Genomic DNA, 15,540 nt, shown 5'->3' with positions numbered 1-15,540 from the left:
AGTGTTGTATCGATACCCGTTTGCAAGCAAATCCCAGTCAATTCGTAGACTTTGGGTATCGATACAACATTACTTGTATAGATACCAAGTGGCTACGACGACCCAGTTAAAGTTGTTCGGTGGTGTATCGATACCGGAGGTCTACATGGCAAGTTTTTAGGTCGTTTCTTGAATATTTTGTGAGAAAAAGTGGGATTGTATAAATACCTCTTTATGTCACATTTTCTAGATCTAGGATAGATTTTACTTACTGTTGCTTACTGTTGCTATTGTTTTTCATTATTCTTGCTTAAATCCTGCATTTTCTACCTTAGTTAATTGTAGTTAGTTGTTTACTCTTCATTAAAGTTTTAGCTACCCTTTTGATCTATCTTAATCTCTAGTTTAATTTAAATACTATTATATTTTCAATAATTAGTTTTGTTGATTCAATTCCTAGCATGAGTGACTAGTTAATTAGGCTTGGTTATGGGGTGATTAGCACTCCATGACTTGGGTTGATTATGTTTTTCTCCCAATAAATCTTCATGTTTAGTTGAAAAATGAAGGTAGTTCGTGTTCATCTATCAAATCTCGGCGGTGTAACCTCTTTGATCATTTGTAGACAAGAGCGTGTCTACTTGCCACGCATCGATGCTTAGAGCTATGTCATCCCTTGCGTTTACTAGATGAATACTAGAACTCTCTTGGTGTTTCGACTCCTTTTCTAGTAAATGAGCTTAATGATAAATCTTCCGGGTTGGGAGATCTTTGACGCGTATCTCAATTAGAGTAATTCGAAAGAAAAGCTAATTGATTTAAGTTGTGGGTGTTGAAATCCTCAAGACCTAGCCGCTTAGTTTAAATCGTTTTCAAATAACACTTTTATCACACATTTTCTTTGTTTCAAACTACTCCTAAAGTTAGCCGTCTCAAGGCTACAAAACTTGCCCCTACAAAACCAATCGAGCCATGATGATATTCTCTTGGGTACGATCCTGGACTTCTGGATTATTATGCTTCAAGTGACGTTTTAGCTATACGCTTGGGGTGATCATATATTTTGATATATCGACGACGAAGCAGACTTTTTCCGGCAACCACCCCATAGCAATGACTTTTCCGACGAAATTTCACTACTTTTATAAAAAAATTACTGATAATCACTAATTTTGAATTTCACTAACCTTAGAATATCACGAGCATAATCTCGTGAATTTCATGAGCTTTTTTGCTCTTCATTTATCTACAGTAATTGATTTTTACTACTCCCTCCGTCCCTATTTTATAGTCCAGTATTTCATTTTGGGTTGTCCTTTAATAAGTGTTCATTTTGTAAAGTTAGTGGGTAAAAGTTGGTGAATTTTTCATTTTGCCCCTAAAAGTAGATTCCATTTTAAAAAGTTAGTGAGTAAAAGTGTAATGATGATGGATAAGTAGGAAAAATGGAGGAAAAAGTTGATGTGAAAGGTATAATGATGATGTCTTTTTAATAAGTTGGAGTTACGAAGCAGGACACTTAAAAAAGGACGGAGGGAGTAACTTCGAGCCCAAGATTTTTAGTAGCTTTGAGCTCATGAATTTGACGAGCTATACGCTCGAGATTTTTACTAGCTTCGAGCTCACGAAGTTTACGAGCTACACACTCATGATTTTTCACTAGCTTTCAAACTCGTGAATTTCACTAACTTTTGAACTTGAGAATTTCACTAACTTTTGAACTCGTGAATTTCACTAACTTGGAGCTTGTGAATTTCACTAGTTTTCGAACGCGTGAATTTCACTAGCTTTGAGCTTGTGAATTTCATTGGGTTTCACTAACTATTGAAATCGTGATTTTTACTTACTTCGAGCTCAAGAATTTTACGAGTTACATGCTCGTGATTTTTCACTAGTTTTCGAACTTGTGAATTTTTCTAACTTTTGAACTCGTGAATTTCACTAACTTGGAGCTTGTGAATTTCACTAGTTTTCGAACTCGTGAATTTCACTAGTTTTGAGTTCATGAATTGCATGAGCTTGGTGCTCATGAATTGAGTGAAATTTTAGAACAGAAATAGAACCAACTATAGCACAACCTAAACTCGTGAATTTTACTAACTTTTGAACTTGTAAATTTCACTAACTTGGAGCTCATGAATTTCACTAGCTTTCAAACTCTTGAATTTCACTAGCTTTGAGCTTGTGAATTTCACTAACAATTTTGTAGATTTTATATAATAATTAACGACTGCACAGGCCATTAAGATGGATAAATTAGACTATAGAGAAACTGTTGATGCCGATTGCAATTCACCGACTACTTCGCCTATCAAAATTTTTAATCGGAAAATACTATTGCCGACTAAACCGTTAGTCAGAAATTGTGTATATAGCTCACCATATATATTAGCCAGCAATCCCACTTCTAAAACCTCTCACTGATTTTTGAAATTAAAACTCCATTATGTTTTACCATCAATTCCAATTCTAAAAGCTTCAAGTTACTGTTAGAACTGTCGATCGAGTTTCTCGTCTTCTAGTGTTTTTTTAGCACATTCCATTCAGTCATATATTATTAGCAGCCACTACTAGAATAATAGATAAAGACCACACTCAAAAGTTTAAAAAGATCATAGCTTTAATGAAAGTGTGATGAAGAAATATGGAATGAAATTTTCATATCACTTTACTAATGAAACCGTGATAAAAAATAGTTTTAATCACAGTTTTGATAGAACTATGATTGTAAGTTCTTGTTTTAATCACATTTGGTCTTGAAGCATGATGAAATATGCTCGCTTGTTTAACTACGTTTTGGTAAAAGCGTGATTGAATAAGTTCATTGTTCATTTCAATCACATTTTGTGTTGAAGCGTGATAAAATATACTCACTTATTTAACTAGTTTTCATAAAAGTGTGATAGAATAATTTTGCTATTCATTTTTTTTTTTAATCAAAGTTTGCTATTCATTTCAATCACGTTTTGTTTTAAGTGTGATAATATTGTAGGTTGGGAAGAGGCTTGTGAAGGGCACTGAATAATCTCTCTCTATATATCGATCTGCAGCAGAGCAAGCCCTAGCAAAATTGTTCCCTCCCCACGCAGATCAACCATCGTTGCAGCTCTCACCTGGTATGTTCTTCTCTCTCTCTCTCCAGAGAGAGAGAGAGAGAGAGAGAGAGAGAGAGAGAGCCTATCCTCTCTCCCCCTTTCTTCGACGGAGACGTCGGCGAGGGAAGGGGACCTTGGAGAAAACGGCGTGGGGGATTAGCAGTAACCTCTTGTTTGGTGCTTTGCAAGGGTTACGTGAGGACAGAGCTCCATTCAATCCAAAAGCTTACATTTTTGCTACTTGGTAAGTTCGATTACTTATTTTTCCCTGTTTTGTACATTTGCTTGTTGAGTTTTGGTTGAAAACTCTGCCGCATGTGTAAGAGAAATGAGATTGTGCTATTTGTTGATATTCTGATAATAACAAAAACAAGATTATGCAATTTGATTTATACTAGCCTAATTTGTGTACGTGTCTGCTGGATGCCCTGTTATCCAAGGAGAGAATAGGGCAGCTACACTAGCTAGTGCTTACTGATTAGCTACGAACTCAGGCAAAAAGTCCTACACCATCTGCCTAGATGTTAATTTTCTTAGCCAGTCCCGGGAAACCATGAAAATGAGGAGCTTCTGAGGGAACATAAAGGGTACTATCCAATTTGAAATGGAAAGCCAATGATTTCAACAAAACAAAGATTGGTTTTTGCCAAGAATGAAGGAAATTCTAAATATTTGCATAGTGCGAGAAACAAAGCTTTGGCAACCTGAATCCTTATTGTCTTATATTTTTCAAACTAAGATCTACAACCTCAGTCAGTCAGTACTTGTAGACATTAAAAATGGTAAGCAATGGTAGTCCTCTTAAATTTTCAAACTAAGATCTATAACCTCAGTCGGTCGGTACTTGTAGACATTAAAAATGGTAAGCAACGGTAGTCCTCTTAACCACAGGCTAGAAGCATGAAACCTCAGCAACAGAATCATTTCCATAAGACAGAAATCTTGGCTAGGAATATATCAAGGATACACTAGGAATTTACAAACCAAGCAGTCACTAGACATGTCTTTCTTCTTTTTCTTTTTCTTTTTTGATAAGTACTAGACATGTCTTTCCTTTCATGTTGGTCAATACTTGCCTGCATACTTTAAAACACTTGATAGTTGATAGCGTTTTCATACCTTTTGTCTTTGGTATTCTAGAATTCACTTAAAATGGATAAATCCTGGATGCTCAAAGATCGTAGATCAAAAGATTATGAGGATGGGGTTGAACAATTTTTTTGAATTTTGCTGTGATATATGCGAGGGATCTTCAATCCATCTGATGTCCATGTAGAGTATGTGGAAACTTGAAAAGCCAAGCTGTTGAAGAGACTAGAAATCATCTATTTTTCCATGGTATTGATCAAAGCTATCAAACATGGATATGGCATGGAGAAGCAGCCACTAGAAAGGCACAGCCGTCTGGATATGCAGAAGATACTTTCCATCGGCAAGTTGACTCATCCCCCTCAAATGATGTAGCAGAAACAATTGAAATGGTTGAAGCCGCATATAATCATTGCACGGCTGATCGGAATGAGTTCAGAAAAATGATTGAAAATGCAGAGAAACCCTTATATCCTGGATGTTTAGATAACACAAAGTTATCTGCTTTGGTCACAGAGTTCAACTTCAAAGCTCGGCATCAGTTGTCTAATACGGCTTTCGATGAACTGTTAAAGATTTTGGGACAATTGCTCCCAAAAAAAAAATGAAATGCCGTCATCGATGTATGAGGCATCGAAGACCATGGATACATTCGGGATGGAATATGAGAAAATACATGCATGTCCTTCAGACTGCATACTCTATCGGAAGGAGTACAACGATGCAACTACATGTCCTACATGCAAAAGGTCAAGATGCAAGTTAAAGAAAAATTCAACTGAAGTAAGAGAAGGTGTCCTAGCAAAAGTTGTATGGTATTTTCCACTGATCCCGAGGTTCCTAAGGATGTATCAGTTACCAGAAACAGCAAAGAACTTAACATGGCATGCTAATGAAAGAGAGTCCGATGGAAAACTACGTCACCCAGCAGACTCCCCAGCATGGAAGTTAGTAGACCACATGTGGCCAGATTTTGGTGCAAAGCCAAGAAACCTTCGGGTAGCTATTTCTGCCAATGGTATAAACCCACATAGTTCTCTTAGCAGTCGGTATAGTTGTTGGCTAGTTGTAATGGTTAACTATAATCTTCCACCATGGTTGTGCATGAAGAGGAAATTCATGATGTTAACTTTGTTGATATCGGGTCCACAACAACCTGGTAATGACATCGATGTTTTTCTAGCACCTCTAATTGATGATTTGAAACTATTATGGGATGTAGGGGTTGAGGCTTACGATGCTTACCGACAACAACATTTCAATTTATAGGTTGTACTGCTTTGGACAATTAATGATTTTCCTGCATATGGAAATTTGAGTGGTTGCAAGGTAAAGGGGTATGGTGCATGTCCAATTTATAGCAAAGGAACTTGCTCTCGTAGATTAAAACGTGGTAAGAAGAATATTTATGTGGGACATAGAAAATTTCTTCCAATAAACCATCCATATCGAAGGTTAAAGAAGGCATTTGATGGCAAACAGGAGTTAGGATTGGCTCCATCGCCATTAAGTGGAGAGGAGGTATTAAGAAAGGTGCAAGGCATTAAACTCATATGGGGAAAGAAAAAAAAAACAAATCAGCAGGTGTTGGTCATAAAAGTTGTTGGAAGAAGAAGTCCATATTCTTTGATCTTGAGTATTGGAAGTACTTGCTTATCCGACACATATTGGATGTTATGCACATTGAGAAGAATGTGTGTGAGAGTATCATTGGTAGGTTGCTTAACATTCCGGGCAAAACAAAGGATGGAATTAATGCTCGTCTTGATCTTGTGGAGAAGGGTTTACGACAAGAGTTGGCACCACAGATTGGAGAGAAGCGGACATACTTGTCGCCAGCATGCTATACACTATCAAATGTGGAGAAAAGAAGACTTTGCACAACACTGTCAGAGCTCAAGGTCCCCGAAGGGTATTCTTCAAATTTAAGAAATTGCGTCAATACGGATGATTTGAAACTCTATGGCATGAAGTCACATGATTGTCACGTACTGATGCAACAGTTATTGCCTGTGGCAATACGTTCTGTGTTGCCTAAAGAAGTGAGATATGCCATTACAAGATTATGCTTCTTTTTCAATGCTATCTGTGACAAGGTTGTTGATGTGGCAAAGTTGGACAAAATTCAATCCAATATAGTAATCACATTGTGTTTGCTTGAAAAGTACTTTCCACCATCCTTTTTTGATATCATGATTCATTTGACAGTGCATCTTGTTAGAGAAGTACGACTATGTGGACCTGTTCATTTTCGATGGATGTACCCATTTGAGAGGTTCATGAAAGTTTTAAAGGGCTGTGTTCGTAATCGTAATTGTCTAGAGGGTTGTATGGCTGAAAGTTACATTGCAGCAGAAGCAGTTGAGTTTTGCGCAGATAACTTATCTAGAGTCGATCCAATTGGAGTTCCTATTGCTAGGAACATGACTTCTGATGGTTTGGAAATCGAAAGGCCCTTACCAGGAGGTTATGTTGTTGCCGTCGATCGTGAAGAATTGGAACAAGCACATCGTTATGTGTTATAAAACAACAGTGAAGTTGAACCTTACATTGTGTAAGAGCACCCAACTCTCTAATTTTTTGATCTATATTATTTTATACTAGTTGGAGCGTTTTCTTAATACACCTAATCATTTTGTAGGGAGCATATGGCTTGGTTGAAGGTACAATATCCTCACCAAGCAAAAAGTCCAAAATGGTTACAAGTTGAACACAATAGAACATTCATAGATTGGATACATTATAAGGTAATATGGCAAACAAATATGCTTCTTTTTTTCCCCCTTATAGATAGCGTAAACTTTTTTTTGTGATAGGCTAGATACGATAAACTTTACTTGGCTAACTAGTAATCTATTTACAGGTTGCAGATGAATTAAACCTCAAGCGTAATATATCCAACACCCTTGAGTGGATTGCACAAGGACCTCGCCTAGATGTGATTAAAAGTCCAGGCTACATCATAAACGACACCCGTTATCACACAAAAGATCGTGATAATTCGCGAGTCACCCAAAATAGTGGAGTTAGCTTGGTGGCAACGGCAATGCAAGTTACTGGCTATAAGGATAAGAATCCTGTGTTTGGAGAGATGAATTTTTATGGGATTATTAGTGAGATATGGCAACTTGATTATCATATGTTCCAAATTCCAATATTTAAGTGTGACTGGGTTGACAACAAGGGTATTAAAGTTGATGAGCTTGGGTTCACACTTGTTGAGCTTGGAAGGATAGGCCACAAATCAGATTCTTTCATTTTGGCTTCCCAAGCTAAACAAGTTTTCTATGTGAAAGATCAACTTGATTCGAGATGGTCAGTTGTCCTAGAACCACCTCAGCATCGATATCCATGTAATGGGGATGATGAGCTCAATGATTGTTCTTTTGAGCAGCATGGATTTGACAAAGTTATGCCAGAAGTTGAACCTTCTGACGTAGCTGATGAATCTGAGCTATCTTACGCTAGAGGAGATTGTGAGGGAACTAGGATCGACAATGAAGGATAAATTACATGTCTCTAGTTTCTAATGTTTTTTTTAATGCCAGATACAATATCTAGTCTAAGTTTTTAGCTTGTTCTAAGTTTCTCCTTCACTCTTTATCTTTGTCTTAACTGTTAGTATTTGGATATTGCAAGTTAATGTGTTTTCCTTTACCAAAATACTTGTATAGCCATGTTTAATTTTCTTGCTAGTCGTTATTGTTAAGGTATTTTCTTCGAAGTTTATACAGGATAGGTTCCAGTGATGATGAGCGGTAGGGTGATGAAGAGGATTTGACGGCGTCACCAATTTGATACTAGATTTTTATTCGTTAACCCCTCCATCATCAGTGGAAAATTCAAGGCTGGTGAAGTCTCAAAAGCAACAATGCTGTCAAATAGACTACAGGAAGCCAAGGCTGGCCAATTAGTTTTTGTTCCTTACAATTTGGAGTTAGTATTGGTTCTATTTGTTATTCCATGAATAGTTTGATTATATAAGTGCCGTACTTGTGCTCAAACTTTGTCTTGATTAATTTTACAGCATAAGCAAGGCGTGTGAATGTTGATGCCTTTTGGATGAATAAACGTGAAAAAAATTACAATACCAAAATTGTAAGTACATATTAGTCAATGGAAATTATGAATCACCTTTCAATTAAATACATCTAGCGATACCGAAATGACCGCTAAAAATTTCAATCGAATTGTTTACATATTGTAATAACAATTGATATGTATATTCATATTTATACATTACAATGCTAACGATACTGCCACCACCGTTCCTTCCACAATCTAATGTCTAAGTATTCTTCTATCAATTTTTGTAAATCAATCGTGTTAGTTCTCATGGAGAACATTCATTTTACACGGTACAAAAATCACACTTAAAAGTTTAGGCTTTAGAGTTGCATTGACATGTTTTTTATTTTGCCGTGCGACTAATATATTAGTCAGCATGTGCTAGACACTAAAAGGAAATCGTCCTCGATCGGCCCACTCTATTGGCTCACTTGTGGTATGGACTCAGCGTCTCCGGCCCTCCGAAAACCTCAATCGTCTCACCCGCAGCGGAGTACAGTCATAGCATCTCTGGCCTTCAAAAAAATCTGTAAAATTTGTATAGATTTTTGGCCCATCAAAAATCTGTAGATTAGGCTATTGGGGCTTCCAAAACCTCCAAGAGATAGGGAGGCCAAAAAAAAAAAAATACTAAAATTAAATAGTGAAACAAATAGGGATTAAACCTAAAACCTTTATATGTTAAGAAGATGAAGAGATTGGAGGTTAACGACCAGGCCCGGCCCTGAGATTTTTGAGACCCTAGGCGAGATTTGAAAATGGGGCCTTTCAAAGGTTTGTGTATACATATTAGTATTTGGAGTAGTGCAGCATAAAAGGGTTGTAGTCCAATAACAATTTGCTTGACCTTCTCATTGGAGCTGTGGGTCGCGTGGTTGAACCACGACAGCTCCATTTCCAAATGACTTTTTGTACAAGTTCGAAGGTGTTCAAGTTAAAATTTTTGGCATGGGTGGGATTCGAACTCAGGCTTCGCGTGTGGCACACGTGATCCTTACCACTAAACTACACAAACTTAAATGGAAAATAATTGACATATATAAGTTTTGATTACTAAGTAATGAAAGATGGAAGGGGAATATTAGGCATTACATTCCAAACAGTGGCGTTTTCATCTTCTTTTTTCACTATCCTGTGCCCTTTATGTAGAACAGTTAGGACTACACCGCGTGGTTTGTCACGTACGGATCTCTTCTTGATTATCCAAATCATTCATCTTGTAGGAATCGGAAAATTGAACCTTCATGGAAAATTTCAAACTGATGACATCCCCGCAACTACCTCATCGAACCACTTTTTATATAGAAAAATAGACAAGTCTAATAAGTTTTGCATGACTAAGCTATTCCAATGAGGTGGTTACGGGTGTCCAATAAACTTCATTCTTGGTATGAATGATCTACTCTATAAGATTTATAAGATAGATGGTTCCGATTGCGAAGAAATACCTTAGGCAGTGTTCAAGACGTGCATTATAAGACTTTAAAACCTCCAAATGCATTAAATGTCCTTCGACTATGTGGTTGCCGATATTCGATGATCTTCAATTTGGGTGACATTGATGGAATTGATAAGATATGAAATTCTATCGCCTATTTTCATAATAGACTCAACAATTACTTTTACATTCTATACGTTTAACTAACTTAATATTAAACTAAGTCTTCTGCTGCAGTTGAATGTGTAGTAGCTAGGCGACTGCAACACAATCACAATGATCGATACCGTTTATTTCCTTGTGCTTATTGATAAAATCATTCACTTGAAATTTTGGGCTCAATCGAGTTTAGAAAGCCCCTTCAACAAGATGCAAATTCATTAACAAATTCCAAATTTTCTATCCGATCAAGTGTCTAATGACACACAATTAACTTCATTCTTGGTACGAAGATGATTTAGTCAATATACGTAAAAAATTAGACGGTTCCGATCGCAAAAAATGCCTAATGTGGTTGCTGATATCCAACCGATAAAGGTTTGATCCATTATTTGCTCAATTTTCCAACAGAAATTCTATCAGAGCAAAAGAATAGATGAAGTCCTTACCCATACCCACATGAGCTAATTTTTTGGAAGATCCCTTATAAAATATTTGTAAACAAATTGAACGGTTTCGATCATTTTTATAGAACCTCAAAGTGGATCCTACATGGCACAGTGTACATTTGGTGTACACTAAAATGGTGGTTTTTGGTGTACACCATAGTCAGGCTCTAATAGATTAGCAAAAAAAGATTTCGCGCCTAAGTCTCCCGCTTCCTTTACTTTCCCCCTCCGGAAAAATTATTCAATGCTCTAACGCATTGCCATATGGTACCTCAAATCTCTTTTTAACCATACATTTTTTGGGTCCGAGATTATTTTTAAAGACCTCACAATAATATAGGGTGGGAAGAGGCTTCCCGGCACATACTGGCCAAGGGTACTGAATAATCTCTTTATCTATCTATATCTGCAGCAGAGCAAGCCCTAGTAAAACCGCTCCCTCCCCAAGCAGATCAACCATCGTTGCAGCTCTCACCTGGTATGTTCCTCTCTCTCTCTCTCTCTCTCTCTCTCTCTCTCTCTCTGGAGCCTATCCTCTCTCCCCCTTTCTTCGACGGAGACGTCGGCGAGGGAAGGGGACCTTGGAGAAAACGGCGTGGGGGATTAGCCGTGACCTCTTGTTGGCCCCGTCGCCGAAGATTTTGGATATTTTTCCATCCCCAAAGCACCAAACAACTCACCTACAAAACCTATTTTTTGTCTTTCCTGGAAATAATTTTTTTTTACCCAACAGATAAAATTTTCCAAAGCGTTGGGCACTATTTTGATCAATGTTTTCGCACACCTGGCTAAAACCTTTTTCTAAATTGATAAAGAAGGGTTAGCCCCCAAATTAAAGGAGCGCACACCCTTAATTCCTGTATATTCCTGTATTGCATGATCTTCGGCTATATTTTTTAATCATGAATTGATGGGGTGTAATAGAGTAATATAGTTGAAGAATTCCTTTATTGCATGACCTTAGGTCTGTATTTGACTTTTGTAGTTTTCCTTTTGCAAGGGTTACGTGAGGACAGAGCTCCATTTAATCCAAAAGCTTACATTTTTGCTACTTGGTAAGTTCGATTACTTATTTTTCCCTGTTTTGTACATTTGCTTGTTGAGTTTTGGTTGAAAACTCTGCCGCATGTGTAAGAGGAATGAGATTGTGCTGTTTGTTGATATTCTGATAATAACAAAAACAAGATTATGCAATTTGATTTATACTAGCCTAACATGTGTACGTGTCTGCTGGATGCCCTGTTATCCAAGGAGAGAATAAGGCAGCTACACTAGCTAGTGCTTAATGATTAGCTACGAACTCAGGCGAAAAGTCCTACACCATCTGCCTAGATGTTAATTTTCTCAGCCAGTCCCGGGAAACCATGAAAATGAGGAGCTTCTGAGGGAACATAAAGGGTAAGGTCCAATTTGAAATGGAAAGCCAATGATTTCAACAAAACAAAGATTGGTTTTTGCCAAGAATGAGGGAAATTCTAAATATTTGCATAGTGCAAGAAGCATAGCTTTGGCAACCTGAATCCTTATTGTCTTATATTTTTCAAACTAAGATCTACAACCTCAGTCGGTCGGTACTTGTAGACATTAAAAATGGTAAGCAATGGTAGTCCTCTTAAATTTTCAAACTAAGATCTACAACCTCAGTCGGTCGGTACTTGTAGACATTAAAAATGGTAAGCAACGATAGTCCTCTTAACCACAGGCTAGAAGCATGAAACCTCAGCAACAGAATCATTTCCATAAGACAGAAATCTTGGCTAGGAATATATCAAGGATACACTAGGAATTTACAAACCAAGCAGTCACTAGACATGTCTTTCTTCTTTTTCTTTCTTTTTGATAAGTACTAGACATGTCTTTCCTTTCATGTTGGTCAATACTTGCCTGCATACTTTAAAACGCTTGATAGTTTATAGCGTTTTCATACCTTTTGTCTTTGGTATTCTAGAATCCACTTTAAATGGATAAATCCTGGATGCTCAAATTTAACTTGTTCTAAGTTTCTCCTTCACTCTTTATCTTTGTCTTAACTGTTAGTATTTGAATATTGCAAGTTAATGTGTTTTCCTTTACCAGAATACTTGTATAGCCATGTCTAATTTTCTTGCCAATCGTTATTGTTAAAGTATTTTCTTCGAAGTTTAGACAGGATGGGTTCCAGTGATGATGAGTGGCAGGGTAATGAAGAGGATTTGACAGCGTCACCAAAAAAACAACAAAGCAAGAAAAGAAAGAGTAGAGGTTCAACAACTCTGCCAGATATTATAAAGGCTAAGAGTTCTGGTGTGAAGAAAGTCATTCAATATAATGAAAAAGGTCAACCGACGGGGGTAAATAGAGCAAAGTACGCCAGTTATCTTGGTGTTTTGGCAAGGACACTGGTTCCAATATCTTGTCATAAATGGTTTAAGGTGACACCTCAATTGAAAGATAAACTATGGAGCAGTGTTGAGGTATATCTAACTTGTGTTTTTAGAATTCAATTCACCCATCTCTTCATATTAAAAAAACTCTTTTCCATAATTGCTTAGGTGGCATTTGATGTTGATCGGAACACTGAGAAGCAAGTTTTATCTTCTATTTGCGAGAAATGGAGGACATTCAAGGGAGCTCTTTCACGGCACATACGTAATAATAGTTCAGATCTCGAACTCCTTTCAAAACCACCAGAAAAATACAGGTTCATCGAACAAAAAGATTGGGAATTATTTCTGAAACATAGACTCTTCAAAGAATTTGTGGTAGGTGCAATCTAGTTTGATTATTGCTTAAGTTGCCATTTTTATGATGCATTTGACTAATAATTATACTTTGCTTCTTAAAAGGAAGAGAGCGAGGAACAAAGAGGTAGGCACAGCTTCAACAAATATCCTTGCAGGCTAAGTCGAAAGGGTTATATAGGTCTTGAGGAAGAACTTATGAGTGTTCATAGATTTTGTTGGTTTATCTGTTAATTTCATTAGTTAAACTGTTGTGTGAGGAATAAACAACAAATATAATACCTTCCCATTTTGAACTCTATCAACTAATTTCTTGTTTCCTCGTTTGTAGAAGAAGAAAAACCCAGCGAATCAGAAGTTTGATAGAAGCTTCATGTGGAAGAAGGGTCGTCAGAACAAAAAAGGAGAGTACAATAATGAGGAAATAGCGCAACAAGTTGCAAAAATAGTAAAGAACTCTATAATGCACTGATCTTAGTCTTTTGTTTCAATGAAATTAGATTGTGTTCATTCTTCTTATACAGTAATGTGTGTTATAGGATGAGGTTACCAAACAAGTAGATGAGGGCATTTTAATCACGCAAGGAAGCAACGATATCCTAACCATGGCATTGGGTAAGGAACATTCTGGCCGAGTACGTTGTGTGGGACCACATGTTACACCAAGTGCCTTCTTCCATATGCCTAGACGTGGAAATCACTCAAGTTGTGAGGAGAAGCAAAAATCTCTTGAGGCAATGTTGAATCAAGTGCAAGCTCAACTCGATGCATTGAGAGGGCACACCCCATATATACCCCAATTTCAACATATTGGTTCGGACAATTGGAGAAGTGATGACATATGGATCAGTCCACAACGCGATCCCATTGTGATGGATGACTTGCCACCTCCGAATCAGAATCCAAAAGCAAAGAAGGTATGTAAGTTTTATTTCTAGTTAGCATCCATTGATACTCATAATTCACTATTGATGGCCAAAAGTAAAAAAAAGGTATGTAACTTTTATTTCTCGTTAGTGTCCATTAATTCTTATATAACTCACTTTTGATGGCTAACATTTAATTTCCTTATTCGTTGTAGAGCAAACAATGTAAGTTAGCAGTGGGATCCATTGAAAACATTGTAGCACATGGTGCAATGTACGAGACAACTTCCAGTGATGAAGCAATGCATACCCAACTAGGAGATTCTAATGTGCGTGTCACCGTGATTTTGTGATAGTACCATATGCTCATCTTCCCATACCTATGCCAGGAAGTGTGACTCTTGTAGGCGAGGCCGTGGGGTATCAAGTGGCCTGGCCCAAAAACCTCGTGTTGGTTGATGATGAGGTAAAGTTTTTTATTGTTACATACCCTTTCTTTCTTTTTTTTTGAACAAATCCTTATACTGTGAGCATCATTTATGTTTAGGCAATGCCGAAACATCTACCAAAACAAAACAAGTTGAGAACCAAGAGTGATTTGCCACATCCGAACCCAAATCCAAAAGGAAAAAAGGTATTTAACTTTTATTTATCGCTGAGTCCATTAATACTTATAACTCAATCTTACTTGATGGCTAACATGATATTTTCTTATTTGTTGTAGAGCAAACAATGTACGTTAGCAGTGGGATCCATTGAAAACATTGTAGCTCATGGTAGAATGTATGAGAGAGTTTCCAGTGATGAAACAATACAAACGCTACCACTGGGGGATCTTAATGTGCGGGTGTACGTTGATTTTGTGATAATACCACATGCCCTTCTTCCCATACCGATTCCAGGAGATGCGACTAGTGTAGGCGAGGCAGTGGGGTATGAATTTGGCCTGGCCCAAAAATCTTGTGTTGGTTAACGATGAGGTAATTCTTTTTATTATTATCTTTTTTTTTAACATATGCTTACCTTTGGTTTGTGAGAAATCCTTCCCTCTCTCTCTCTCTCTCTCTCTCTCTCTCTCTCTCTCTTTTGTTTAGGGAGCTTCAAAACATTTGCCAAAACAAGCCAACAATGTATAATCTCCAATCTGGAAAGTTTTATCATGATTTCCTTGATGTGAATGATGCAAAACATATGTCTGGTTATGGGAATTTTCTAATTCAGAGGGCTCCGGAGCATGTTCAAGTGAGTGCCAATGAGGTAAACATATCATGTCTTGCATTTTAATGGGGTAAACATTTTGTTTCCATACTTATGTTTAACTTCTACTTATGTACTCTGAAAAATTTTCAACTTAGGCAACTTCAAAAAATGTTGATTCAGACAAGTATTTGGAGTCTATTCAGCTTTTTGCTTCATATGCTGCGATTATGGAGTATGAAGATACCATGCTCATTACACTAGAGAAGGGCATATTTGGTGTCGAGCTTGAGTTTTCACTAACAAGAGAAGACATGGAGTTCATTTGTCAATTTAAAGAATTATCTATCTCATGCATAATGTTGTACATCAGGTATGCGTACATAAGTACTTTGATGACTGAACTCCAGGATTTTACACTTCAGATGTTTATATCAATTGTTTCTTTCTCTGTCAGTTATCTTCATGTGGTTATGAAGG

General features: G+C 37.2%; 3 protein-coding genes and 1 long non-coding RNA gene across 5 annotated transcripts; all 4 read left to right on the top strand.

Annotated features, from left to right (window-relative positions):
• The first annotated feature begins 2,983 nt into the window (after window positions 1-2,983).
• On the top strand, window positions 2,984-4,280 carry LOC131302350 (uncharacterized). Its single transcript, XR_009191711.1, has 3 exons — window positions 2,984-3,095; window positions 3,264-3,318; window positions 4,252-4,280. It is a non-coding gene; the product is annotated as an uncharacterized LOC131302350 (long non-coding RNA).
• A 1,436-nt stretch (window positions 4,281-5,716) lies between these two features.
• Window positions 5,717-7,752, top strand: LOC131302347 (uncharacterized). Of its 2 annotated transcripts, none has more exons than XR_009191708.1 (3): window positions 5,717-6,717; window positions 6,805-6,910; window positions 7,027-7,752. XR_009191708.1 is itself a non-coding variant. In XM_058328918.1 (3 exons), exons 2-3 carry the CDS (start codon window positions 6,812-6,814, stop codon window positions 7,669-7,671), a joined length of 744 nt encoding a protein of 247 aa, XP_058184901.1. In that variant the 5' UTR covers window positions 6,430-6,717; window positions 6,805-6,811; the 3' UTR covers window positions 7,672-7,750. The 2 variants fall into 2 exon arrangements, 1 of the variants encoding a protein (XP_058184901.1); XM_058328918.1 differs by having other exon boundaries at window positions 6,430-6,717; window positions 7,027-7,750.
• Window positions 7,753-12,260: 4,508 nt separating this feature from the next.
• Window positions 12,261-14,216, top strand: LOC131303148 (uncharacterized). Its single transcript, XM_058329940.1, has 6 exons — window positions 12,261-12,730; window positions 12,809-13,018; window positions 13,103-13,201; window positions 13,335-13,445; window positions 13,537-13,914; window positions 14,079-14,216. The coding sequence occupies exons 1-6, from the start codon at window positions 12,428-12,430 to the stop codon at window positions 14,214-14,216; spliced, it is 1,239 nt and encodes a 412-aa protein (XP_058185923.1). The 5' UTR covers window positions 12,261-12,427.
• LOC131302348 (uncharacterized) lies at window positions 13,868-14,838 on the top strand. Its single transcript, XM_058328919.1, has 4 exons — window positions 13,868-13,914; window positions 14,079-14,329; window positions 14,411-14,497; window positions 14,588-14,838. Exons 2-4 carry the CDS (start codon window positions 14,246-14,248, stop codon window positions 14,834-14,836), a joined length of 420 nt encoding a protein of 139 aa, XP_058184902.1. The 5' UTR covers window positions 13,868-13,914; window positions 14,079-14,245; the 3' UTR covers window positions 14,837-14,838.
• The last annotated feature ends 702 nt before the right edge of the window (window positions 14,839-15,540 follow it).

Source organism: Rhododendron vialii, chromosome 10a, assembly GCF_030253575.1.
Source record: "Rhododendron vialii isolate Sample 1 chromosome 10a, ASM3025357v1".
Lineage (NCBI taxonomy): Eukaryota > Viridiplantae > Streptophyta > Magnoliopsida > Ericales > Ericaceae > Rhododendron > Rhododendron vialii.
The sequence above is the reverse complement of the archived record's forward strand: the minus strand, read 5'-3'. Positions and strand labels throughout refer to the sequence as shown.